This window comes from Canis aureus, chromosome 16 (genome assembly GCF_053574225.1).
Source record: "Canis aureus isolate CA01 chromosome 16, VMU_Caureus_v.1.0, whole genome shotgun sequence".
NCBI lineage: Eukaryota > Metazoa > Chordata > Mammalia > Carnivora > Canidae > Canis > Canis aureus.
The window spans coordinates 17,524,285-17,550,330 of record NC_135626.1 but is presented as its reverse complement, the minus strand read 5'-3'; the positions used below and the strand labels follow the sequence as shown (position 1 = coordinate 17,550,330).

Sequence of the window (26,046 nt, the reverse complement as noted above, 5' to 3'; positions counted from 1 at the left end):
TACAATAAAATGTCTAACAAAACTAGCCTGTCCTAAGCCCCTGGTAATAGAATCATTTACCTTTATACCAATAAAGTTGGGAAAGCACCAAAATCTGCATGTGCTGTACGCCCAGGCTGACTTTGAGAAGTTTTTTTTTTTTTTTTAAGATTTTTATTTTATTTTTATTATTATTTTTTTAGATTTTATTTATTTACTCATGAGGACACACATACACAGAGAGAGAGAGAGAGAGAGAGAAGCAGAGACACAGGCAGAGGGAGAAGCAGGCTCCATGCAGGAAGCCTGATGTGGGACTCGATCCCGGGCCTCCAGGATCACACCCTGGACTGAAGGCAGTGCCAAAACGCTGAGCCACCCGCGCTGCCCCGACTTTGAGGAGTTTGTGCTATAATACCCACAGTTCTTACGAAGTTGCCTAAAACGAAAAACACATCAGCAGGGCCTATGGTGATTCCATGTGTGCTAAGTATGTTCTTGACAGGATCAAGTGTCTTTCCTTATTGAGGAACAGAAAATTGTTGTGAATGTGTTGAAAGTCCAAGAACAGAGTCAAAAACCTAAATAAAGGGGGCCCATGGGTGGCTTGGTCGGTTAACGATCCGACTCTTGATTTCAGCTCAAGTCTCAATCTCAGTGTCATGAGTTTAAGAAGCCCTGGGTTGGGCTACAATACTAGGTGTGAAGCCTACTAAAAAACAAAACAAAACAAAACAAAAAAACACAAGCTAAATAAAAAAATGATTCTTCTTTTGAGTAACAAAATTAAAAGGGAAAAGAAAAAAATTTTAGAGAAGAAATATATTTGAACTAAAAAGGTAAGAGTATTACAGAATTCAAGTACATTTCATAGAACTCAAGGCAAAAGATGTCTTTCTGCAACCTAAATGCTAACTATGTATCTATAAAACAAATTTATATGTAGAAAATTTCTGTAAAAAAATATCAAAATATAGCAGTGATAATTCTAATGGTGGAATTGTTCTATTTTTCTATATTAGATAAGGTTAAGCTTGTTAAATGTTAGTGGTAAAAATTACAAAGTAGGGGCAGCCTGGGTGGCTCAGCAGGTTAGCGCCGCCTTCAGCCCAGGATGTGATCCTGGAGACCCAGGATCGAGTCCCACATCGGGCTCCTTGCAGGGAGCCTGCATCTCCCTCTGCCTTTGTCTCTGCCTTTCTCTGTGTGTCTCCCATGAATTAATAAAATCTTAAAAAAAAAAAATTACAAAGTATAATGGCTTTTAAGAAACTGCTAGTATTTTATGGAGTATTGTTTATGCAGCACCTAAAGGAACTTATAATACCCAAGTTTATGTTACATATAAATACATTCATTATATGTTACAAATAACATATTAATAAAACATACATTATATGTTACATATAAATACATTGAAACCTGATATAACTCAGAACTGAACATGTCTTTTCTATGAAATCAGTTCTAAGAATACATAAATCTTTATTTAGCCCTTTTTAGGGCTCTAATTGGACTTAATTCTTAGTGTTTAATTAGACTCTTTGATTATTTCTCTTTTTTTAAAGATTTTATTTATTTATTCATAAGAGACACAAAGAGAGGCAGAGAGAGGCAGAGACATAGGCAGAGGGAGAAGCAGGCTCCCTGTGGGGAGTCCAATGCGGGACTGGATCCCAGGACCCCAGGATCACAACCTGAAGCTGAAGGCAGATGCTCAATTACCTAGCCACCCAGGCACCCCAGACTCTCTGATTATTTGAACTCTGCATTTTCAGTTGGCCAACAAAAATAACATATTTCCATAAATTGTACAGGGGTAGTTATGTATGTCCAGAATGTATATGTGTAGATGGCAGTTTTGTAAATACAAGAAGTCAAAAGTGTAATAGAATTAGATAGCTATAGATTATATGTGTTATCGTGATTACTTCAGATAGTAATTCCACTGTGAGAAAAGGATACATTTGTACTAATTGAAAAAATATAAGTTTCAATCTGACTTTTGCCTTGTACTCCTATTCAGCACATGTTTGTTCTTCGCGAGCGCCCTGAAACAGTGTTAATAGATCTCATTCAAAGGACAAAGGATGCAGTGAGAGAGCTGGACAATCTACAGTATCGAAAGATGAAGAAACTCCTTTTCCAGGAGGCACATAATGGACCAGCAGTAGAAGCACAGGAAGAAGAAGAGGTAATAACTTAGAAATGACTCACATTTTGAGCTCTGTTTCTTTATTGGCTTCTTTCCTTATACAACTTGTCTTACCACAAATGTTTTATATTAATGGTTCCCAGATTGTGTTTTCTTAACACTGGTCCTGTAAGATCCCAGGTAGAAAAAAAAAGTTTTGCATTCTTTAAACCCAACCCCTTCGTAGCGCTTATTGGTATAGTAAAGCTCTGCAATCTTTTACTAAAGAAACCTGTTCAACTTTAATTTAGTCCTCGTCAAATTTTTTGGATACTGAACCCTCTTTTGCCTTATTGTCGGATTCCATGGGACATGCTTTTGGAAGCATTTGAAATTATAGACTATGGAAATGGACAGTACTCATTCAGAAGTCTTTAGAATTACCAAGCATTATGCTCTGTCACCAGGGATACTTGATTCTTTTCAGTTCTGAATAATTTCCTTCCATTTGCACAGTTCTAAAATACTCATTTTACAGATGAGTAAAACAAAGCTCAGAGTAGTTAACTCATCATAGGTTCATTTGGGTTCAAATTCATGTATCTCTCACTCTCAAGGCAAAGTTCTTTCCATATTGCCTTTTAGGGAGTATGGAAGTTTAAATTTGCAGTAGAAATGTTACTCACAAGGAAATATACATTAGGAAAATATACATTTCCTCACAAGGAAATATACATTAGGAAATTAGGAAATATACTTTTCCTCACAAGGAAATATACATTATTTTTGGAGCTTTTTTACTCTAAATATTTTCAGTTTTCTTTGCTCCTGTCAGAATTTATTGTTTTTCAGTAAGAGAGATCATTTTGCATTCTGAGACCTGGAGTAATAGTTTTTTTTTTTTTAATAGTGCTACATAATTAATGAACTATAAAATATAGGACTTAAACATATATATAAATGTAAAGTATTGGTGCTTTTGGTTTTGTTTTTTAGTTCATACAGTAATCATTAGAAAATTATTTTGAGGGTGCAGTCAGTTAAGCATGGACTCTTGTTTTTAGCTCAGGTCATGATCTCAGGATTGTGGGATTAAGCCTCAGCCTTGAACTCTGGTGTGGAAGGAACATCCTTGAGATTCCCTCTTTCCCTCTTCTGCCTCTCCCATCCTGCTTGCATGCACACACCAGCATACTCTCCCTCTTTACAAAACAACAACAACAACAACTACTAAAGGTGGTTATTTATAGGATTTAAAAAAGATTGAGGCTTGTTTTAACTATGGGAATTATTGAGAAATGAGCAGAATCTCTCTATATACCACACATAAGATGTGTGGTAGAAATGGATTTCAAAAAAATGTCAAGCAATTTAGAGAAAATGTTATGCTTCGGAAATAACCAAGTGATGAACTGAATTTTTGACACAGGTGGTTGGAATTTTTGTTATTTATTTGTTGATCATTTTTATTTGTTTTTCAGTTGGTAAACTTCCTGGCCTTGACAAGTACAGGAAGTTTCTCACGATAGACTTTTGAGTTTCTTTCTAAAGACTGTGTACTAAGCAGTGTGATAAGTGATTATAATTAGCAATTTCAAAAGAGACAGATATTTTAACCTAATGCTCTTTTCCTTTAGGAACAAGATCATGGTGTTGGCCGAACAGGAACAGTGAATAGTGTTGGAAGTAATCAGTCTATTCCCAGTATGTCCATCAGTGCCAGTAGCCAAAGTAGTAGTGTTAACAGTCTTCCAGATGCCTCAGATGACAAGAGTGAGCTAGATATGATGGAGGGAGACCACACAGTGATGTCTAATAGTTCTGTTATCCATTTAAAACCTGTGAGTATTTGGATTTCAGTGAAAAAACTTTCAACTTTGATAAATAATTTTCTTCAGCTGATTAGTTTAATTAGGAGATTGTCTTGGATGTTTCAGAAGTTTGGAACATTTTTAGGTAATTTATTTTAAAGTAGTAGGAGGCTGTTTTCCTAGTGTAATGTCTGCATTTGGGAAACTAATGTTTTGAAAATACTAAAAGAATATTTTTAAAATATCAGAAGAAAGAAATAAAGAAACACTACGTAATATATAATTTGAGTTAATTTCATGAAAATAAAGTATTTAAAAGTAGTAGGTATACACATTAAAGTCATGATAGTGGTTGTCTTTTAAAAGAAAGGGTTACAGTGGGTAATGATCAAAAGTGACTTGCACTGTCTATAATGTTTACATCTTTAAAATAAAACTAGGGCAGCCCTGGTGGCTCAGTGGTTTGGCGCCCGCCTTCAGCTCAGGGCATGACCCCGGGGTCCTGGGATCGAGTCCCACATCGGGCTCCCTGTGTGGAGCCTGCTTCTCCCTCTGTCTGTGTCTCTGCCTCTCTCTCTGTCTCTCCTGAATAAATAAATAAATAATATTTTTAAAAATAATAAAATAAATAAAATAAAATAAAATAAAATAAAATAAAATAAAATAAAATAAAATAAAACTAATTGAGGATCCCTGGGTGGCTTAGCAGTTTGGCGCCTGCCTTCGGCTCAGGTCGTGATCCTGGAATCCCAGGATCGAGTCCCGCATCAGGCTCCCGGCATGGAGCCTGCTTCTCCCTCTGCTTGTGTCTCTGTCTCTTTCTCTGTCTCTCTCTCTCTCTCTGTGTCTTTCATGAATAAATAAATAAAATCTTTTAAAAAATAAAATAAAACTAATTGCTAATGATTGTAAATTATTTTAGGTTTAGGAGATAGTTACATTATTCTTCACACTCTGAATACAGAATTTTTAATTTTCTTGAAAACATTTTGAGAGGTAACTTGTTTTTAGCAATAGGAATACTTCCTTTTTAACTTCACAGCTTACAGTATTACCTAAAAATTTTTTAGGCACAGGAACTAAAAGGTAGAACTAACCCAAGTGTTCATCAAGAGATGAATAGATAGATAAACCATAGTATATATGTACAGTGGAATATTACCCAGTTATGAAAAAGAATGAAATTTTGATACATACTATAACTTGAGTGATAATAAGCTGGATGCAAGAAGACAAATATTGCATAATTCCACTTTTATGAAATTTCTAGAATAGGCAGTTCATAAACCACGCAAAGTAGATTAGTGGTTACCAGGGACTGAGTAGAGTATAAAATGAAGAGTTTTGGTTAACAGATACAATTTCCATTTGGGTGATGGAAAAGTTTTGGAAATGGCGGTGGTTGCACAAGATTGGGAATATAATTAATGCCACTGAATTGTACATTTAAAAATGGTTGAACTGGCAAATTATATATATATTTTACTACACAAACACACACAAAAAGTGATTAAGAATGATTTAGTTATGGGACTCATGGGTGGCTCCGTGGTTGAATGTCTGCCATTGGCTCAGGTCATGATTCCAGGGTCCCAGGATAGAGTCCCACATCAGGCTTCCTGTGGGGAGCCTCCCTCTCCCTTTGCCAATGTCTCTGTCTCTCTCTGTGTGTTTCTCATGAATAAATAAAATCTTAAAAAAAAAAAGAATGACTTAGTAACAAAGATTATTTCCACAATTAGTTGGTTGCTGCTTAATTGACTTCCTCTTCAGTTAATAAACTAAGGAATATATAAGGAAAGACATCGTTCTTAAAATTTCTACAGTTATTTTTTGGTTACTTACTTCGGACAATGGCAGAAGTATTATAAATGTATTTTTAAGATATATTATTGCTGGGAATCCCTGTGTGGCTCAGCAGTTTAGTGCCGCCTTCGGCCCAGGGTGTGATCCTGGAGACCTAGGATGGAGTCCCATGTCGGGCTCTCTGCATGGAGCCTACTTCTCCCTCTGCCTGTGTCTCTGCCTCTCTCTCTGTGTCTTTCATGAATAAATAAATAAAATCTTTAAAAAAAAGAAAAGATATATTATTGCTTTGAAAACCCAAGAGCCAAAAAAAATAAAAATAAAAACCAAGAGCCTTAGAATAATTCATTTTTTCCTGCTTTTTAAAATAATTAATCCTTTTTATTTTCTGTATAATAAGTAGGATATAAATCTAACTTCATACATTTCCTGATCCTAAATCTGTTGTACTGTGGTATACACTGAGAGAATAATGTTTCCTGATTCTAATTATGTTGAAAAGAAAATGTCAGCATTCATAATTTTTGTTTTTTGCTTTTTAAAATTATGTCTTTAAGATAAATTGAACAAGTTATCTTTAAATTTTCTTGAAAGCTCAAGTGAACTGTATTTGTTCACCTGAAATAGTATTGTTTCTTTCTTTGTCTAGGAGGAAGAAAATTACAGAGAAGAGGGAGATCCTAGAACAAGAGCATCGGATCCACAGTCTCCACCACAAGTGTCTCGTCATAAATCACACTATCGTAATCGAGAACACTTTGCTACTATACGGACGGCATCACTGGTATGTTCTTCCCCTGATTAGAAATACATTTTTTATTTTGAACTGTGGCACCTGTACTAAAGAATAACTGTATCTTATTTTTTTGTATTTGAGGTTTATTTTTCAAAATACTCATTTAACATTTAAGTGCCTCTTATGAGAAAGATATACAGAATACTCTGAGATGTTAAACTAGTAATGTCTTCAAGACATACACAAATAACTAATGTGTTAGAATATATTAAATGCTTATGAGGGCTAGAAGGTACTAAATAGTAATTCAGATTACTTTTGATTTGAGGTATAAAGGAAATATTTATAAAACAAATTGTTTACGGATGCTTAGGTGGCTCAGTCACTTAAGCATCCCACTCTTGGTTTTGACTCAGGTCATGATCTCATGGTCCTGAGATCAAGCCCCAAGTGGAGCTCTGCGCTTAGCACAGAGTCTGCCTGAGATTCTTTCCCTTCCCTCTCCCTTCCTCTCTGCTCACACATGCTCGCTCGATTTCTCTCTCAAATAAATATAGAGATAGATAGATACGTAGATACATAGATATATAGATAGAATCAATCCTTTAAAAAATAATAAAAAATAAAACAAATTGAACTTTAATAGTTTGTTGATTTTAAGCATAGAGAGGAAGAAAAAATGTTATTTCTAAGAATTAACAGTAAAGAAATACTAAAGCTAACCAAAATGAGGGGAAATGTTCGGGAAATGGCGAGTAATTCAATTTAGTGTATTCAAAGTATAGTTCTTCTGATTTCCCAAATAACAATAAAAGTGGATTATGGGGGCAGCCCGGTTTAGCACCACCTTTAGCCCAGGGCCTGATCCTGGAGACCCAGGATCGAGTTCCACGTCGGGCTCCCTGCATGGAGCCTGCTTCTCCCTCTGCCTGTGTCTCTGCCTCTCTCTCTCTTTCTGTCTCTCGTGATTAAATAAATAAAATCTTTTTTAAAAAAAGGTGGATTATAAATGATGCCCTATTTGCTCAGTCAGTAGAACATGTGACCCTTGATCTTAGGGATGTAAGTGAGAACCCCACATTGGGTATGAGAGATTACTATTTAAAAATGGATCATGTGTCCTTCACAAGGATATTGTTTTAGTAGGCTACTTATTATCCTAATCAATCAGATAAGTAGGACCAAAACATGATAAAGAATACTAGGGATAAAAAGAAATTAAGATATCCTAGGAAAAGCAGGCTGTTAGAAAATCTAACAGGAATATAAAAGATATATCCGAGAGAAAAATTATCTGAGTTTATCAACTACATAAGCAGATTTTATAAATCCCATGCAGTGGCCCATGAATCTGTATGACATGGAATCAAGAATGTCATCCTCCATCCTGAGGAATCAAGTCATTCTTGCTATTCTGTAACATGTAAATAACTTTTTGAACAGAGCAAGTAGCAAAGATTGCTTGACTTTTTTTTTTCTCATGACTATTTTAATAAATACCGAGAGAAGTATTACCTAAAGAGAGGCTAATTCGTGTGATTTTGTGACTTGGTATATATTAAATGTTTCTCAAACAAATTCTGTCCCAGTTTCTGGCTCCTTCAAATTAATTAGGGACACACTTTTTTTTTTCCTGGAGTATAGTTACCATACAATGTTATATTAATGTCAGTGTACAACATAGTAATTTGACAGTTACATGCATTACTCAGTGCTCACCACAATAAGGATAGTCACCATCTGTCACCATACAATGCTATTCACATTATTGACTATTTTCCCTGTGTATACTTTTCATCTCCATAACTTGTTTATTTTATAACTGGAAGTTTATACCTCTTAATCCCTATCACTTATTTCACCCATCCCGCCATCCACTGGTTTGTTTTGTGTATTTTAAGTCTGTTGATTTTTTTTTAAAGATTTTATTTATTTAAAAAAAAAAAAAAAGACTTTATTTATTTATTTATTTATTTATTGGGGAGAGAGAGAAAAAAATAAAAAAGGGAAAGAGGGAGACTCTAAGGCGGACTCCATGCTGAGTATGGCCTGATGTGGGGCTCGATTCCAGGACCCCAAAATCATGATCTGAGCTGAAACCAAGAGTCAGATGCTTACCTGAACATGCCTGCCACCCAAGTGTCTCAAGAGTCTGTTGGTTTTTGTTTATTTGTTCATTTGTTTTCTGGATTCTACATGTAAGTGAAATCATATGGTACTTTTCTTTCTTTGATTTATTTCACTTAGTATAATACCCTCTAAGTTTATCTGTGTTGTTGCAAATGCCAAGATCTTCTTTTCTATGGCTAATATTCCATTTTGTATGTAATATACCACATGTGCTTTATCCATTCATTTATTGGTGGACACTTGGTTGTTTCCATATCATGACTATTGTAAATACTACTGCAATGAACATAGGGGTGTTTTTAATATCTTTTTAAATTGATGTTTTCTATTTCTTTTTTCTTTCTTTTTCTTTTCTTTTCTTTTTCTTTTTCTTTTTTTTAATTTTTAAAAAAATTTTTAAATTTATTTATGATAGTCACACAGAGAGAGAGAGAGAGAGAGAGAGAGGCAGAGACATAGGCAGAGGGAGAAGCAGGCTCCATGCACCGGGAGCCCGACGTGGGATTCGATCCCAGGTCTCCAGGATCGCGCCCTGGGCCAAAGGCAGGCACTAAACCGCTGCGCCACCCAGGGTTCCCTCTTTTTCTTTTTTTTAAGAGACAGAGTGAGGGGAGGGAGGGTCACAGGGAAGAGGGAAAGGAACTTAAGGCTTTTCTGGCCAGTGCAGAGCCCAGTGCAGGGTTTGATCTCAAATCTTGAGATCATGACCTGAGCCGAAATGAAGAGTTGGATGCTTACCCAACAGAACTTTTCTATTTTTCAGAGTTTTCTCCCCAGAGAGAACCCAGAGGGTTTTTCCCCCCCTTGGGTAAATAATAGTAGTGGAATTAATGGAACATAGGGTGTTTGTATTTTTTAATTTTTTAAGAACCTCCATACTGTTTCCCACAGTGGGATCATGACCTGAGCTGAAGGCAGATGCTTATCCAGCTGAGCCACCCTGGCACCTCAGATGTTCATCTTTTTTTTTTTTTTTTTTTTAATTTATTTATTTATGATAGGCACACAGTGAGAGAGAGAGGCAGAGACACAGGCAGAGGGAGAAGCAGGCTCCATGCACCGGGAGCCCGACGTGGGACTCGATCCCGGGTCTCCAGGATCACGCCCTGGGCCAAAGGCAGGCACCAAACCGCTGCGCCACCCAGGGATCCCAGATGTTCATCTTTTTAATATTGATTTGTATTGATTTGTATATGTTCTTTATAAAACCTGTTTATGGGGGGCAGCCCCGGTGGTGCAGCGATTTAGTGCTGCTTGCAGCCCAGGGTGTGATCCTGGAGACCCGGGATCGAGTCCCACGTCAGGCTCTCTGCATGGAGCCTGCTTCTCCCTCTGCCTGAGTCTCTGCCTCACTCTCTCTATATCTCTATGAATAAATAAATAAAATCTAAAAAAAAAAAAACCTGTTTATGGTATTATATCTCGTGTATGTCTTGCCAATATTTTTTTCTTCATCTGTAATTTACCTGTTCTTTTCCTAGATGATGAGAAATTAAAATTTTTTAGTTTTAAAATCAATTATAATAATCCAATTAAAAAATTAATAAAGGAGGGGCACCAACCAACTGGGTGGTACAGTTGGTTAAGCAACCAATTCTTAGTTTCAGCTCAAGTCATGATTTCAAAGCAGTGAGATTGAGCCCTGTCTTGTGCTCAGTGCTGATTCTGCTTAGAATTCTTCCTCTCCCTCTGCCCCTCCTCACTACATGCTTTCTCTCTATCTCTCCACCTCCCCCAAAACAAAGTTTTTTTTTAAGTGCATAAAACGGGGTGCCTGACTGGCTCAATTAATTGTCTGACTCTTGATTTCAGCTCAGGTCATGATCTCAGGGTTGTAACATGAGATCAAGCCCCAAGTCAGGCTCACACTGGGTGTGGAACCTGCTTAAGATTCTCTCTCCACACCTCCTCCCTTAAAAAAATGAATAAAGGTCTTGAAATAGACATTTCTCCAAAAAAGGTATACAAATGGCCAATTAGTTATTAGGGAAATGCAAATCAAAACCACAATGAGGGACTACCTCATACCCACTAGGATGCCTTTTTAAAAAAAGAAAAATAGGGACACCTGGGTGGCTCAGTGGTTGAGCATCTGCCTTTACCTCAGGTTGTGATCCCAGGGTTCTGGGATCAAGTCCTGCATCGGGCTCCCTTCAGGGAGCCTGCTTCTCCCTCTGCCTGTGTCTCTGCCTCTTGTCTCTGTGTCTCTCATGAATAATTAAATAAAATTTTTCAAAATAAACAAAGATAAAAAGAAAGAAAGAAAAATAGTTATCAGAGAGCATACAGAGAAAGTAGAACTCTTCTTGTATGTTTCTGGTAATATGTATGTAATAAGAGTGTAATTGTGTATATGTAATACAATTGTAATATGATTCAGTTTCTGTGGAAAATAGTTGACAGTTCCTCAGAAAATTAAACATAGAATTATCATATGACTCAGCAATTCTGTTCTTACATATATACCCAAAGAATCAAAAACTGGTATTCAAACAAGTACATGTACACACATATACATAATAGCACTATTCACAATAGCCATATCCATCAGCAGATGAATGATAAATTATGGTATATACATACAATATAATATTATTCAGCTATAAAAAAAGGAATGAAACACTGATACATGCTTACAACATGGATGAACCTTGAAAACATGCTAAATGAAGGAAGCCAGGCATAAAAGTTATATATTATATGACTATATGAAGTATCCAAAATAGATATGACTCCATAGAGATAGAAAATAAATTGGTCTCTTCCCAGGAGAGACTGGGGATTTTCTTCTTAAATGATAAAAACATTTTGTAACTAGATAAATATGGTACTTGTATACCATTGTGAATATACTAACTACTATTGAGTTGTTCACTTTGAAATGATTAATTTGGGATTTCTGGGTGGCTCAGTCAGTTAAGAGTCAGACTCTTTCAGCTCAGGTCATGCTCCCAGAGTCCTGGGATCCCACCCCCACATTGGGCTCTGCACTCAGCAGAGAGTCTACTTGAGGATTCTCTTCCTCTCTCCTTGCCCTTCCCTACACTTGCTCACACACTTGTGTATGCTTTCTCTAAGGTAAATAAATAAATATTTTTTAAAAATGATTAATTTTTAGGGGCACCTGGCTGGCTCAGTTGGAAAAGCATGTGACTCATGATCTTGGGTTTGTAAGTTTATGCCTCACATTGGAGGTAGAGATTATTTAAATAAATAAAATTTCAAAAAATATCAAATGACTGAATTCATATATATATATATATATATATATATATATATTTAAAGATTTTATTTATTTATTTATTCATGAGAGACACAGAGAGAGAGAGAGAAGCAGAGACAGAGGAAGAAGCAGGCTCCACGCAGGGAGCCCAATGTGGGACTTGATCCCGGGTCTCCAGGATCACGCCTTGGGCTGAAGGCAGATGCCCAACCGCTGAGCCACCCAGGCATCCCATGACTGAATTCATATTATGTGAATTTTACCTCCTTTTAAGAATCTAGTTTATACATTTTTTCTTCCAAATTTTTATTTAAATTCTAGTTGGTTAACATATAGCAAAATATTGATTTCAGGAATAGAATTTAGTGTAGTGCGTGGGTGGCTCAGTTGGTTGGACATCTGCCTTGGGCTTGGGTCGTGATCCTGGGATCCTGGGTTTGAGCCCCCCGTCAGGCTTCCTGCTTGGTGGGAAGCCTGCTTCTCCCTTTCCTCTCCGCTCGTGCTTTCTCTTGCTACCTCTGTCTCTGTCTCTCTCAAATAAATAAATGGAATCTTTTTTTTAAAAAAAGTAGAATTTAGTGATTCGTCACTTAAATATAACACCCAGTACTCATCATAACAAGTGCCCTCCTTAATCCTCATCACCCACTTAGCCTGTCCCCCAATCATATCTCTCCATCAACCCTTAGTTTGTTCTCTGTAAAGAGTCTCTTATGGTTTGCCTCCCCTTCTCTCTTATTTCCCTTCCCATATGTTCATCTGTTTTGTTTCGTAAATTGCACATAGGAATGAAACCATACAGTGCTTGTCTTTTTGACTTATTTTGCTTAGCATAATACACTTTAGCACGATCCACATTGTTGGGAATGGCAAGGCTTCATTATTTTTGATGGCTGAGTAGTATCCCTGTGTGTGTGTGTTTGTGTGTGTGTGTGTGTGTATGTCTGTGTGTCTGTGTGTGTATCATGTCGTGTTTAACCATTCATAAGTCGATGGACGTTTAGGCTCTTTCCATAGTTTGGCTATTAAATTTTTTTCTTTATAGCCAGTGCCTTTTGTGTCCACCAGGAAATATTTTCTTACCCCAAGATTTTGATGGTAGTCCATGTCTTCTTTTGCTTTATGATTCTGAGTTTTATGTTTCGGTCAGATGATTCTTTTCAAATTAATTTTTTAATAGAGTGATACTGGAGTTAAGGTTTATTTTTTATACAGGGAACCAGTTGTTTCAACAGGATTTGGTAAAAAATACTTTCCTTTTTAAAATTTTTAAATTTTTTTGCTTTTTTTAATTAACCTGAATTTTTGGTAGAAAATCCAGTTGACTGAGTATATGTGGATCTGTTTCTCAATTTTATTCAATTCCTTTTATCTAGTCAATCTGTCCTTAACACCAATACTGTACTGTTTTGATTGCTAAAGTGTTTGTCTTCCAACATTTTTTTTCTCCTCAAGATTGTTTTGGACCTTCTTGGCCCTTTACATTCCCACGTAAATTTTAGAATCAAGTTGTTTATTTCTTCAAAAGACCTGCTGGAAATTAATTAATTAATTAATTAATTTATTTATTTATTTATTTTTACCTGCTGGAAATTTAATTGAAAAATACTAACTGGAATCTCTTAAATTTATTGCCTGCTTTGTTAATAACAGAGTGGTCTAAAATGCTTTTGAAAGAAATGTTTTGCTTTATTTTGTTCTTTTCTGTCAATCTTTTGTATGTCTAGGTTACAAGGCAAATGCAAGAACATGAGCAGGACTCTGAGCTTAGAGAACAGATGTCTGGCTATAAGAGAATGAGGCGGCAACATCAAAAGCAATTGATGACTCTGGAAAATAAGCTAAAGGCTGAGATGGATGAACATCGCCTCAGATTGGACAAAGATCTTGAAACTCAGCGTAACAATTTTGCTGCAGAAATGGAGAAACTTATCAAGAAACATCAGGCTGCTATGGAAAAAGAGGTAGCTATTTCACTATTATTTGTTCTAGCTTGTGACCATCCCAGAATTAACCAAGATAACATATTGATGTTAGAGTATCTCTTTCCCAGAACCAAGCAAATCAATTGGAGAAACATTTATTTAACATGTATAATTCCCAGTACTGGGTCTGGGAACCAATAGACATGGGATTATTTCTTCACACTTGGTAGATTTATAGTGTCACAGTGGGTAAGTCAATCATCTGTTCTGGCCTCAGGTACTCTGGTTATCTGAAGAGTTTGATAAATCACCCATTAGTAACTTGGTTCAGATCTCAAAATATCACTTGTGATTCCTTTCTCTGTATATTTTTTGGAAACTGTCCTTAAATTTATAGTGGCATTCTTATATCAGAGAATAATTGAAGATTAATATAGAGGGAATGTTAGAGATTACAAATTATTCATATTAAGGTTTAGCCCATTTGTTTATTTACAGATAAGAGTCATTCTACTAAATGATAAAAGCGAATTTTTTTAGTATTCTTATTATCTGAAACCTTTTCTTATTAAGGTTTTTGATGTCCCATCAGTTTCATTTTATTTTGATAATCATTTCTGTCAAGTAAAATGTAAACTTCTCAGTAAGTTTACAGGATATCTTCAAATATGCCTGGCTAGTTCCACATTGAGGCATTAATTCATAGCTATCCTGTTCACCCTTCCCCCCCTAAAAGAACCATTCTCTTATAATAGTAGAGAATTTAACAAAATAATTTATTGTATAAATAAACAATTGATTTTGAAATAATTTGGTGAAAGAATTATCTTGTTGTTCATTGGATAGTATTTTTTAATAACTTAGGAAGAGGTAGATGGTAGCATATTTAGGAAAGCAATTCATGAAATGAGATGTAGAATGTGGTTAGAATTCTGTTTAAAATATATATATGCAAAAAATATATATATATATATAAAATAAAAAATATATATGCATGGAAAAAATTAGGAAGGGTATATACCAAAATGTTTATATTGGTTATCTCTGGGTGCTAAAATCGTGTAATATTTTCCTTCTTTGTGTTTTTCTATACTTCCTAAATGTTCTACAATGATACGTGTTGCATATATCATCAGAACTAAGGAGTGCCTGGCTTGGCAAGAGTTGGAATTATGACTCATGATCTTGGGGTTGTAAGTTTAAGCCCCATGTTGGGTGTAGAAATTACTTAAAAATAAAATCTTAAAAAAGAAATTCAGTATGATACATATGTCTAACATTCAATATTTCCATATCAATATATAAATAAAAGGTCAAATTTTAATTTAAAGATGAAAATATTACATTATTTTGTATACAAATCAACAAAGATAAGTCATGTTCGAATTATATTTGTAGATAAATGTGTGTTTGGTTTTTTATTGGAGGGAGGACATACTCCTATTAGATGGAAAAGAAAAAAAAGGTGAAAGCATTCTGACCCTGTACAAGATCAACATTGTAAAGACAGGTGGCTCAGTGGTTTGGCACCACCTTTGGCCCAGGGCGTGATCCTGGAGACCCAGGATCGAGTCCCGCGTCGGGCTCCCTGCATGGAGCCTGCTTCTCCCTCTGCCTGTGTCTCTGCCTCTCTCTCTCTCTCTCTTCTGTCTCTCATGAATAAGTGAATAAAATCTTGAAAAAAAATTTTAAAGACAAGTTCCATTTTATTGGTTCTCTGAAATTCAAGTAAGGATGCTAAGTACTTCAGAAACGAGTATTGCACATGTTAACTGCCAAAAATTTAAATAAAAATTAAAAATAAATAAAAATTTTAAAGGATGCTGAGTAATAAGTATAAATAATTTGTTGGATATTCTCTTTTTGGTAATACTTATATTCATTTTCTGTTCATGGGGAAAAATAGTATCCTTGGTAATGTGTATTAAACTGCTGCTTTAAATCTATCAACCTAACTAATTTGGTCCTTTTTTAACTTTTTCTATAGGCTAAAGTGATGGCCAATGAGGAGAAAAAATTTCAGCAACATATTCAGGCACAACAGAAGAAAGAACTAAACAGTTTTTTGGAGTCCCAGAAAAGAGAATATAAACTTCGAAAAGAACAGCTTAAGGAGGTATTTATTTTATAAACATTTTTTTTATTTTATTTTATTTTATTTTATTTTATTTTATTTATTTTATTTATTCATAAGAGACACACAGAGAGAGAGAGAGAGAGATTGAGAGAGAGGCAGAGACATAGGCAGAGGGAGAAGCAGGCTCCATGCAGAGAGCCCATGTGGGACTCGATCCTGGGACTCCAGGATTATGCCCTGGGCCGAAGGCAGGTGCTAAACCACTGAGCCACCCAGGGATCCCCAAGATAAATTTGTCTTATGTTGTTTGTCACCATGAAATGTGTATCAGTTTGAATGAAGACATTATTATAATCAATAACTCTTCAATGGACTGAGATCCTCAGTTGAGGAGCCCTAAGAAGAATCCTTTGAAAACATAAGTTATTTTATTTAAGGTAGCTTTCTTAAGCACCTATTTAGTAACTGACTGATTCGAAATAAAAATATGTGAGCTGTGAAAAAAAAGCCACACATTTCTTTCTTTAAAAATAAACCGTTCCGGGATCCCTGGGTGGCTCAGCAGTTTGGCGCCTGCCTTTGACCCGGGGCGCGATCCTGGAGACCCGGGATCGAGTCCCGCGTCGGGCTCCCGGTGCATGGAGCCTGCTTCTCCCTCTGCCTGTCTCTGCCTCTCTCTCTCTCCCTCTCTCTCTGTGACTATCATAAATAAAAAAAATAAAAATAAAAATAAATAATAAAATAAACCATTCCTTCCTGCATGAAGCCTGCTTCTCCCTGGGCCTGTGTCTCTGCCTCTCTCTGTGTGTGTGTCTCTCATGAATAAGTAAATAAAAAATCTTTAAAAATTAAAAAAATAAAGAATAAAAAATAAACCATTCCTAAAAAAATAAAAAATTAAAAAAATTAAAAACCATTCTTGGGCGGCCCCAGTGGCTCAGTGGTTTAGTGCCACCTTTGGCCCAGGGTGTGATCCTGGGGACCTGGGATCGAGTCCCAATTTGGGCTCCCTGCATTGGGCCTGCTTCTCCCTCTGCCTGTGTCTTTGCCTCTCTCTCTCTCTCTCTCTCTCTCTCTTTCTGTGTCTCTCATGAATAAATAAATAATATCTTAAAAAAGTAAAAACAAATCATTCCTGGGGTGCCTGGGTGGCTCAGTTGGTTGGTGTCTGACTCTTGCTTTCAGCTAGGATTGTGGTCTTAAGCTCCATGCTCAGCAGAGAGTCTGCATGAGATTCTCTCCCTCTGCCCCTTCCCCATTCACATGCACATTCTCTAAGATGAATAAATCCTTAAATAATTCTTTAGGTGTATAGTGCATGTGTGTGTGTGTGTGTGTGTGTGCATTCAAAATCATGATTCTCAGTATAGAGGAAAGGACATAGTAGACTTTTGGTGGGGAAATTTCCTGGCAGAAGATTTTGAGAAAGGGGCACCTGGGTGTCTCAGTGGTTGAGTATCTGCTGTTGTCTCAGGTTGTGATCTGGGGTCCTGAGATTGAGTCCTGCATCAGGTTCCCTGCGGGGAGCCTGCTTCTCTTTCTGCCTATGTCTTTGCCTCTCTCTCTCTCTCTGTGTCTCTCATGAATAAATAAATAAAATCTTAAAAAAAAAAAAAAAGATTTTGGGGCAGCCCAGGTGGCTCAGCGGTTTAACACCGCCTTCAGCCTAGGGCCTAATCCTGGAGACCCAGGATCGAGTCCCACGTCGGGCTCCCTGCGGGGAGCCTGCTTCTCCCTCTGCCTGTATCTCTGCCTCTCTCTCTCTCCCTGTGTCTCTCATGAATAAATAAATAAAATCTTTAAAAAAATAGATTTTGAGAAAGACACCAGGTGATTCTCAAGAAACAAAACAGAGGATAACAGGGGAAGGGAAGGAAAAATAAAAGAAAATGAAATCAGAGGGAGATAAACCATGAGAGACACTTAAATACAGAAAACAATTGCTGGAGGGAAAGGGAAGAGATTGGGGTAACTGGGTGATGGGCATTAAGGAGGGAACATGATACAATGAGCGCAGGATGTTATTTGCAACTGATGAATTACTGAACTCCACATCTGAAATTAATGATGCCACTATTTGTTAACTGAATTTATAAGTAAAAAAAAAAAAAATACCAGGTGATTCTCTGTGTGCCTGTATTACTCTACACTACTCATGTAGTGTGTGTACATATACACCCTTATTTGAGAACTACTAATTTATCTGCTTTTTATTTTTATGTGTTTGAATATCTTATGAATTTCAGTTATAAAGAATTGGTCTCTTTCTTGAATAACAGGAAGGACCATAAGGTTAGTATCTCTGAAAAATCTGTTTAGACTTAGGAAAGATGACTGATTTATATTCTCTGCAATATTGATGGCTTTTTATGGGTTGAAAATATACTAGTGGGATCTCTGGGTGGCTCAGCAGTTTTTAGTTCCTGCTTTCAGCCCAGGGCATGATCCTGGAGTCCTGGGATCGAGTCCCACATCAGGCTCCCTGCATGGAACCTGCTTCTCCCTCTGCTTGTGTCTCTGCCTCTCTCTCTCTCTCCCTCTCTCTCTCTCTCTCTCTGTCTCTAATGAATAAATAAAGTCTTTAAAAAAAAAAAAAAGAAAATATACTAGTATTAATTTAACATCCTAGAGTTTGCCTGGGTATATGATGAATGTTTTCATCTTGCCCAATACAAACATGTTTTCATGTAGATAGTTATTGAGATGATACTTAAAATGCTATAGAAAAGCATTGTTTTTTATTTGTTCATGGTTATTAATGCTTAGTATTAAATACCACTTCTAAAAAAGGTCTCTATTCTCCCATGGTTTTGTTGATTTTCCATTTAATTTCCAAGTCTTTCGGGACGCCTGGGTGGCTCAGTGTTTGTCTGCCTTCGGCTCAGGTTGTGATTCTATGGTCCTGGGATCAAGTCCTGCATCAGACTTTCCCTAGGGAGTCTGCTTTTCCCTCTGCCTATTTCTGCCTCTCTCTGTCTCTCTATGAATAAATAAAAAAAATTTTTTTAAATAATAATTTCCAAGACTTTTATATTGAGTACATCCATAATCTTGCCAAAAGCTTGATTTTTAGAATGCTAAAAACCAAGTGAGACATAACTGTATTTTATTTTTACTTTTTTATTTTTATTTTTTTAAGATTTATTTATTTATTCATGATAGAGAGAGAGAGAGAGGCAGAAACACAGACAGAGGGAGAAGCAGACTCCATTGCCGGGAGCCCGACACAGGACTCGATCCCGGGACCCCAGGATTGCGCCCTGGGCCAAAGGCAGACGCTAAACCGCTGAGCCACCCAGGGATCCCCCCCAACTGTATTTTAGCCTTAATTTTAATTTATATATGATTTCTACCTGAAAACACTACCTTCTATCTCTTCTTGGGAATGATTTAAAGAAAGATGTTTTATTTCATTTACTTCATTATGTATTTTTGAATCATCATAAGTGTAACTGTGCAAAGCCAAAAGGTATGCATGTTTTCTAATGTACTTTTATCTTTCCCTGTCCTAATTCACTGGTAACTCAAGAAGAAGGAAACTATTACCTGCTTCCTGAAGGTCAGTGCCCTGCCTGAGCACTAGAGAGGACACAAGTTAAATACTGTGTTTTAAATTTACCAGCTACCGGGCAGTCCCGGTGGCGCAGCGGTTTAGCGCCGCCTGCAGCCCAGGGCGTGATCCTGGAGACCTTGGATCAAGTCCCACGTCAGGCTCTCTGTATGATGCCTGCTTCTCTCTCTGCCTGTGTTTCTGCCTCTCTCTCTCTCTGTCTCTATGAATAAATAAATAAAATATTTTTTAAAAACCCTCTTAAAAAAAATAAATAAATAAATTTACCAGCTACCAAATTTTAAAGTAACTGTATTCATGTAGTCAATTTTTATGTATTTTAAACTGAGTTTTTATTTTGCTAGGAACTGAATGAAAACCAGAGCACCCCAAAAAAAGAAAAACAAGAGTGGCTTTCAAAGCAGAAGGAGAATATACAGCATTTCCAAGCAGAGGAAGAGGCTAATCTTCTTCGACGACAAAGGCAATACCTAGAGCTAGAATGCCGTCGCTTCAAGAGAAGAATGTTACTTGGACGCCATAACTTGGAGCAAGACCTTGTCAGGGAGGTATGTTTGAATGGTGTGATATCAGAAGTAGGTCTGCCACATCCCAGTTGCAAGGCCTTTGCACTCATAATTCCCTTGGCCTAACTCTTTCTTCCCCAGATATTCAATCCACATGGCTTGCTTTCTCATTTTATTCTTCTTTCTACTTCTTTCTTTTACACATACACACTTTCTGGGGGAAGTCTCTCTCCCCAGTTAGAATGGAAATTATATGAAGCCACAGGTTTTATTCAGGTCTTTATATTCCTAGTATCTGGTCCATAGTTGGATATAATATTAATATTTATTTAATAAATATTAAATCATGAATAATGAAGGAAGTATTAATTTTTAAATATGAGAAAATTAATTGGATAATTTATGCCTTCTGATCTGAAGTGAGTGCCATGAATTGTGTGTTACCATTTAACATTGTTATAATCATGTAATTATTAACTAGGCAAATGTGGAAACTCTCATCACAATGAAAATGATTATTTTTATTATCAGGGACACCTATGAACATAGATAAATTTATTTCCAAGGTGGCATAAAATAAGCTTTAAGTATAGCACAACTGTTCAAATTCAGTAATAATTATTAGAATTTTGAGTTAAAACAGTTGTATCAATTAGATAAGAATTATTTAAAAGGCTGGTAACATGGAGAGTTGGGTAGTGTTGATAAGTATAAACTAATACTGCCTCTTTGGAGCATAATTCAGCAATAGCTTTTTTATTTATTTATTTTTAGAGAGAGCATGAGGAGGGTAGGAGCAGAGGGAGAAATAGTGAGACAATCTAAGCAGGCTTCACACCCAGTGCAGAGCCCAACCCAGACTTGATCTCACGACGCCGATCAGGATCATGACCTGAGCTGAAATCAAAAGTCGGAGGCTTAACTGAGCCACCCAGGTGCCCCCAGTGGTAGTTTGTAAAACTTAATATACACCTATATTTTTACCCACCAAATCCACTTCTGGAACTGTATCTTAAAGAAATAATAATATGATTATATGATGCATCATGCATGAGTATTGCCTGAAAATTTACTTAAAGCAAAAGAATGGAAAAATTATAGAATTGTAAAGCAGAAGCTTACTATTGAAACTTAAAAAGTCCTTTATGTACTGATCTGGTTGGGATATATGTCCATTATATTTTTAGTTGAAGAAAGCATATTACATGTCTATAACGTATATTGATATTCAGTATTAAAACTGTATGTTTTGTATAATAGACATGTCACGATAAGCATGGGGGTAATTTTGGGAAGCTTTTGCACCATACTGTTGGCCTCTGGAGAAATAGTTTGCAGAGGCAAAGGAGGCAACTTTGATTTTGACTGCGTGGGGTGGGGGGTGTACACTTGTTGTTTGTTTGGTTTTTTTTTCACTTGTTCTTTTTAATCTGAAAAAAATGTATCAAGCATGATGTGCTCAGTATTATTCTGAGTGAGGCCTATTTATGAACTTATTTCATCCTCACATTAAATCTATGAAATAACTATATTATCTCCATTTGAAAAGTGATGAAGCTGAAGCAGAGAGTTTAGTTTTTAATTTAATATGATCTTTTTTTTTTAAAGATATATTCATTTATTCATGAGAGACAGAGAGAGAGAGAGAGAGAGAGGCAGGCAGAGACACAGGCAGAGGGAGAAGCAGTCTCCCCACCAGGAGCCCAATGAGGAACTCTATCTCGGATCCCGAGATCACGACCTGAGCTGAGGGCAGGCAACCAACCGCTGAGCCCACCCAGGCATCCCTAATTTAATCTTTTTAAAAGATTTTATTTATTTGTCTGTTTGTTTGTTTATATTTATGAGAGACACAGGCAGAGAAATAGGCAGAGGGAGAAGGAGGCTCCCTAGATGACTCGATCTCAGGACCCCACAGTCACGACCTGAGGCAAAGGCAGATGCTCACCCACTGAGACACCTAGATGCCCCTGAAGCAGAGAGTTTAAATGACTCACCTAAGGATTTGCTGCTCATAAACAGCAGAGCTAGGATTTAGAATACAGACAGCCTCGGGGCACTTGGGTGGCACAGTCAGTTAAGCATCTGACTCTTGATTTCAGCTCAGGTTGTGATCTCAGGGTTATGAGATCAAGCCCGGAGAAGGCTTCATGCTTATCTCGGAGTCTACTTGGGACACTCTCTCCTCCCTCTCCCCCTCCTTGCTGCACGGATGCGCGCACTCTCTCTCTCTCTCTCTCTCTCCTAGACGCTAAACCGCTCTCTCTCTCTCTCTCTCCTCTCTCTCTGTCTCTCTCTCTCCTCTCTGTCTCTCTCTCTCTTTCACAAATAAATAAGTCTTTTTAAAAAAAAATAGAATACAGGCAGCCTAGCTCTACAGTCTATGTTCTTAACCACTACACTATATTGGGTATGCTCCTCGTAATATACTCTTAAAAAATTCAAAGGATGACTTTGAACCCTCTTCAAATATAAAAGTAGGAAACAAGAAAGAAAGGAAAGAGGGAAGGACAGTAACCTCTCGAGATAGATTTGATAGCTTTTAAGCTTTTTGCATAAAGCAGTGTTAGTGAATAGTAAATGAACAGCATTTGTGCTAATTGTTGATTTACTACAATAAATATTATGAAACTCTCATACTTACTATGTAGCCATTATTGAATCAGAGAATTACATCTATTTCCTGGTTATTCTGTTTCTTAGGATTTTTTTTCCTGGCATCATACAACAGTATTATTCCTTTGTCTTTTGTGTTATGGATTAGGAGTTAAATAAAAGGCAGACTCAAAAGGACTTAGAACATGCCATGCTACTGCGACAGCATGAATCCATGCAAGAACTGGAGTTCCGTCACCTCAATACAATTCAGAAGATGCGCTGTGAGTTGATCAGATTACAGCATCAAACTGAGCTGACAAACCAGCTGGAATATAACAAGCGAAGAGAACGAGAACTAAGGCGAAAGCATGTCATGGAGGTTCGACAACAGCCTAAGAGTCTGAAGGTACCTTTAACCTAAAGTTCTTGATAAAAAGGAAGAGATAAAAGGCATTCATGTAAACAGTAAAGGTCTAAGACAGAGGTCTGACATAAAATGAATAGACTTTTTTCTTTTCATTTTAAGAATATTTGGTTAGTTTTAATGTGGAGTGTCCATAGCTGTAGACTTTTTGCTTATGTATTTCTCATTAGGAAAACTTTTAACTGTGGGATGTGCCGTAAATAAGAATCAGAATTCTTATTTTAAATGTACTCAAATGTCCAATGCCGTTATTACAGTTAACACGTCAACATGCTAACCTGTAGTCTTCTCTCTGCTGTTCCAAGTAATATGATTTCAGAATCTTATTTACTCTAAATATGATTTATTTCCAGAAAAGATACTGCATTTTTAATCAGCACAGAAGCCAGTGAATAAAAAATGCCTCTTTATTCCCTCTCCCTTCATTGTCTATACTTACATATTAAAAGAAATGAAGGAATTATCACAGTGTTATCCCAGTCCACTTGCTTTCTTTCTTTGCTTGGTAGTGTAGGTACTGTAGCATAGGTAGTTGGGAGATATATATACTTTTTTTTTTCATTAGCACATCAGAGTAGAGCAAGCTGTTATATAGCCTTCCCTCACAAAAAGAAGTAAAGACAAGTATTGGTGATATATAATACCAAAGGACTTTATATTTTATACTTACTTTGAATACAGGAATTCATTTACATAGTATGAAATTTGAAAGATACCAAAGTGTATTCTGAAGATTTCCCTCTTCCCTTGTCTCTCTAGCCAGTTGGTCTAGCCCAGAGTCAACCAGAGCAATTCCAGGAGGTTTTCAAATTTTATAACTTGTAACAAATATTTGAAGGAATACAATCACATTAATCTTAGTGAATAACAGCAAAACCATCCACTGCATAGGCTGTAGTTTGGTACCTCAATTAATTTGTTTATGTCTGCAAACTTTAAACATTTATTTACATCCAGTAAGGCCCATATCCCACAGTATTTCCTTTTTAAACTTTACGGCTTTTGGGCAGCCCTGGTGGCGCAGCGGTTTAGCGCCACCTTCAGCCCAGGGTGTGATCCTGGAGACCCGGGATCGAGTCCCACATCAGGCTCCCTGCATGGAGCCTGCTTCTTCCTTGGCCTGTTGTATCTCTCCCTCTCTGCCTCTCTCCCTCTCTCGCTCATGAATCAATAAATTAAAAAAAAAAAAAAAAAACCTAAATGTTAAATAAATAAATAAATAAACAAACAAACTTTACGGCTTTTATTTGATAATTTAACCATAAAACTGTTCTTTGGGCAGCCCCGGTGGCCCAGCGGTTTAGTGCTGCCTTCGGCCCAGGGTGTGATCCTGGAGACCCAGGATTGAGTCCCACGTCGGGCTCCCTGCATGGAGCCTGCTTCTCCCTCTGCCTGTGTCTCTGCCTCTCTCTCTCTCTCTCTCTCTCTCTCTCTCTTTCTGTGTCTCTCATGAATAAGTAAACAAAATCTTTAAAAAAAAAAAGTAGGGCAGTCCCGGTGGCCCAGCGGTTTAGCACCGCCTTCAGCCCAGGGCATGATCGTAGAGACTCGGGACCGAGTCCCACGTCAGGCTCCCTTCATGGAGCTTGCTTCTCCCTCTGCCTATGTCTCTGCCTCTCTCTCTGTGTGTGTCTCTCATGAGTAAATAAAATCTTTAAAAAATAAAAATAAAATAAAATAAAATAGTTCTTTGTCTTTAACTGTCCTGAACTGAAGTGAAATTCATTAACAGGGGTAATCTGTGTTAAAATCTAGAATCTATACTGTATCCAATTGTAACTCTGATTCCCATGCAACTCCATTCTAAGACTATCTTGAATGAAATATAGAAGGAAAATTAAGATGGTTTACCCTTTACTTGTGAACTGGGGTAAAATTTTACTTTGTTATGTCTTCAAAATAATTAGCATCATTTAGATTAGCTTATGTTGACTCCCCATGTAACTTTTAGTCATTGCTTAGAAAAATTGGAATTATAATGATTTTTCAGATTTATTTTGTCTTTGTAATGAAGAAAATATATACTCTTATGGATACAGAACAATTTCCCACCAAAAGATTTTTTAAACAACATGTCTGTAAGATTAATTATTGTTATAAAGTCAACAGTACCCAGAAGTAAACCAAACTGAAAGCTTGTTAGTTTTCTATAGTCATACCATAAATCTAGTATGATTGTATTTCTCTAAGACTTGAAATAGGTGGTTGTTTGATGTTTAAGCCTTCCTTTCTGTTTCCTCTTGTTGGAACCTTTTTGGTTTGAAAGCTTGTAAACACTGTATTTAATTTATGCAGATACTATACAAAAAGTGAGCAGAGCAATAATATTTCACAATCATACTCAGACTTTAAATGATTTAGAATGCCTCCTTTGATGACCAGTGATCTCAAGATTTTCCATAAAGGAAATTGTTCTGTTACTTTTGTAGGGAAGAAAATCATGATGTTCCTCTGAATTATGTATATCCATCTCCTTGCTTAAAGAAAATAGTCTATATTTTAACTCCCAAGTCATCCCATTTTTATTTGCTTAAGTCTTAATAGTTGTGTCTTCCAACTTCCTTCAAGACTTTAATGGGGAGTAGGGGGACTTTAGTTTGAGCACTTATGTTAGTGTGTCATTTCTGTAGAATGAGTTGGGTAAATACGTATTGCCTAAATACGTTTCTTCATCTGCTATCCAGATAATAGTGTTAAATGAGTATAAGTGAAGAGAAACAACTGTAACTTTGTTTTTGTTTTCACTTGGGTTAACTATTGAGGGATATAGTTTATTCTTAGGTATAAGTGTTAACTCTTGTTGAAAAAAATTTTTCAAGTTCTTTTTTCTCTTTAGGCTAATGATATGGAATGATTACAGTTTTCTTGGTAGCATATTTTAAAAATAAGAACTTTTTTTTTTTTAGATTTTATTTATTTATTCATGATAGACATAGGGAGAGAGAGAGAGAGAAGCAGAGACACAGGCAGAGGGAGAAGCAGGCTCCATGCCAGGAGCATGAGGCGGGACTCCATCCCGCGACTCCAGGATCGTGCCCCGGGCCAAAGGCAGGCGCCAAACCACTGAGCCACCCAGCGATACCCAAAATAAGAACTTTTTAAAAGAGTGAATGTTATACAGAGACA

General features: G+C 36.7%; 1 protein-coding gene across 2 annotated transcripts in view; it reads left to right on the top strand.

Annotated features, from left to right (window-relative positions):
* Positions 1–26,046, top strand: part of TAOK1 (TAO kinase 1) — a 158,824-nt gene that overhangs the window by 110,330 nt on the left and 22,448 nt on the right. For both annotated transcript variants that reach the window (XM_077851919.1, XM_077851918.1), the window contains exons 11-17: positions 2,006–2,173; positions 3,751–3,954; positions 6,380–6,514; positions 13,547–13,783; positions 15,732–15,860; positions 19,737–19,940; positions 22,663–22,902. In XM_077851919.1, coding sequence (XP_077708045.1) covers positions 2,006–2,173; positions 3,751–3,954; positions 6,380–6,514; positions 13,547–13,783; positions 15,732–15,860; positions 19,737–19,940; positions 22,663–22,902 — 1,317 coding nt within the window. The remainder of the gene's footprint in view (positions 1–2,005; positions 2,174–3,750; positions 3,955–6,379; positions 6,515–13,546; positions 13,784–15,731; positions 15,861–19,736; positions 19,941–22,662; positions 22,903–26,046) is intronic.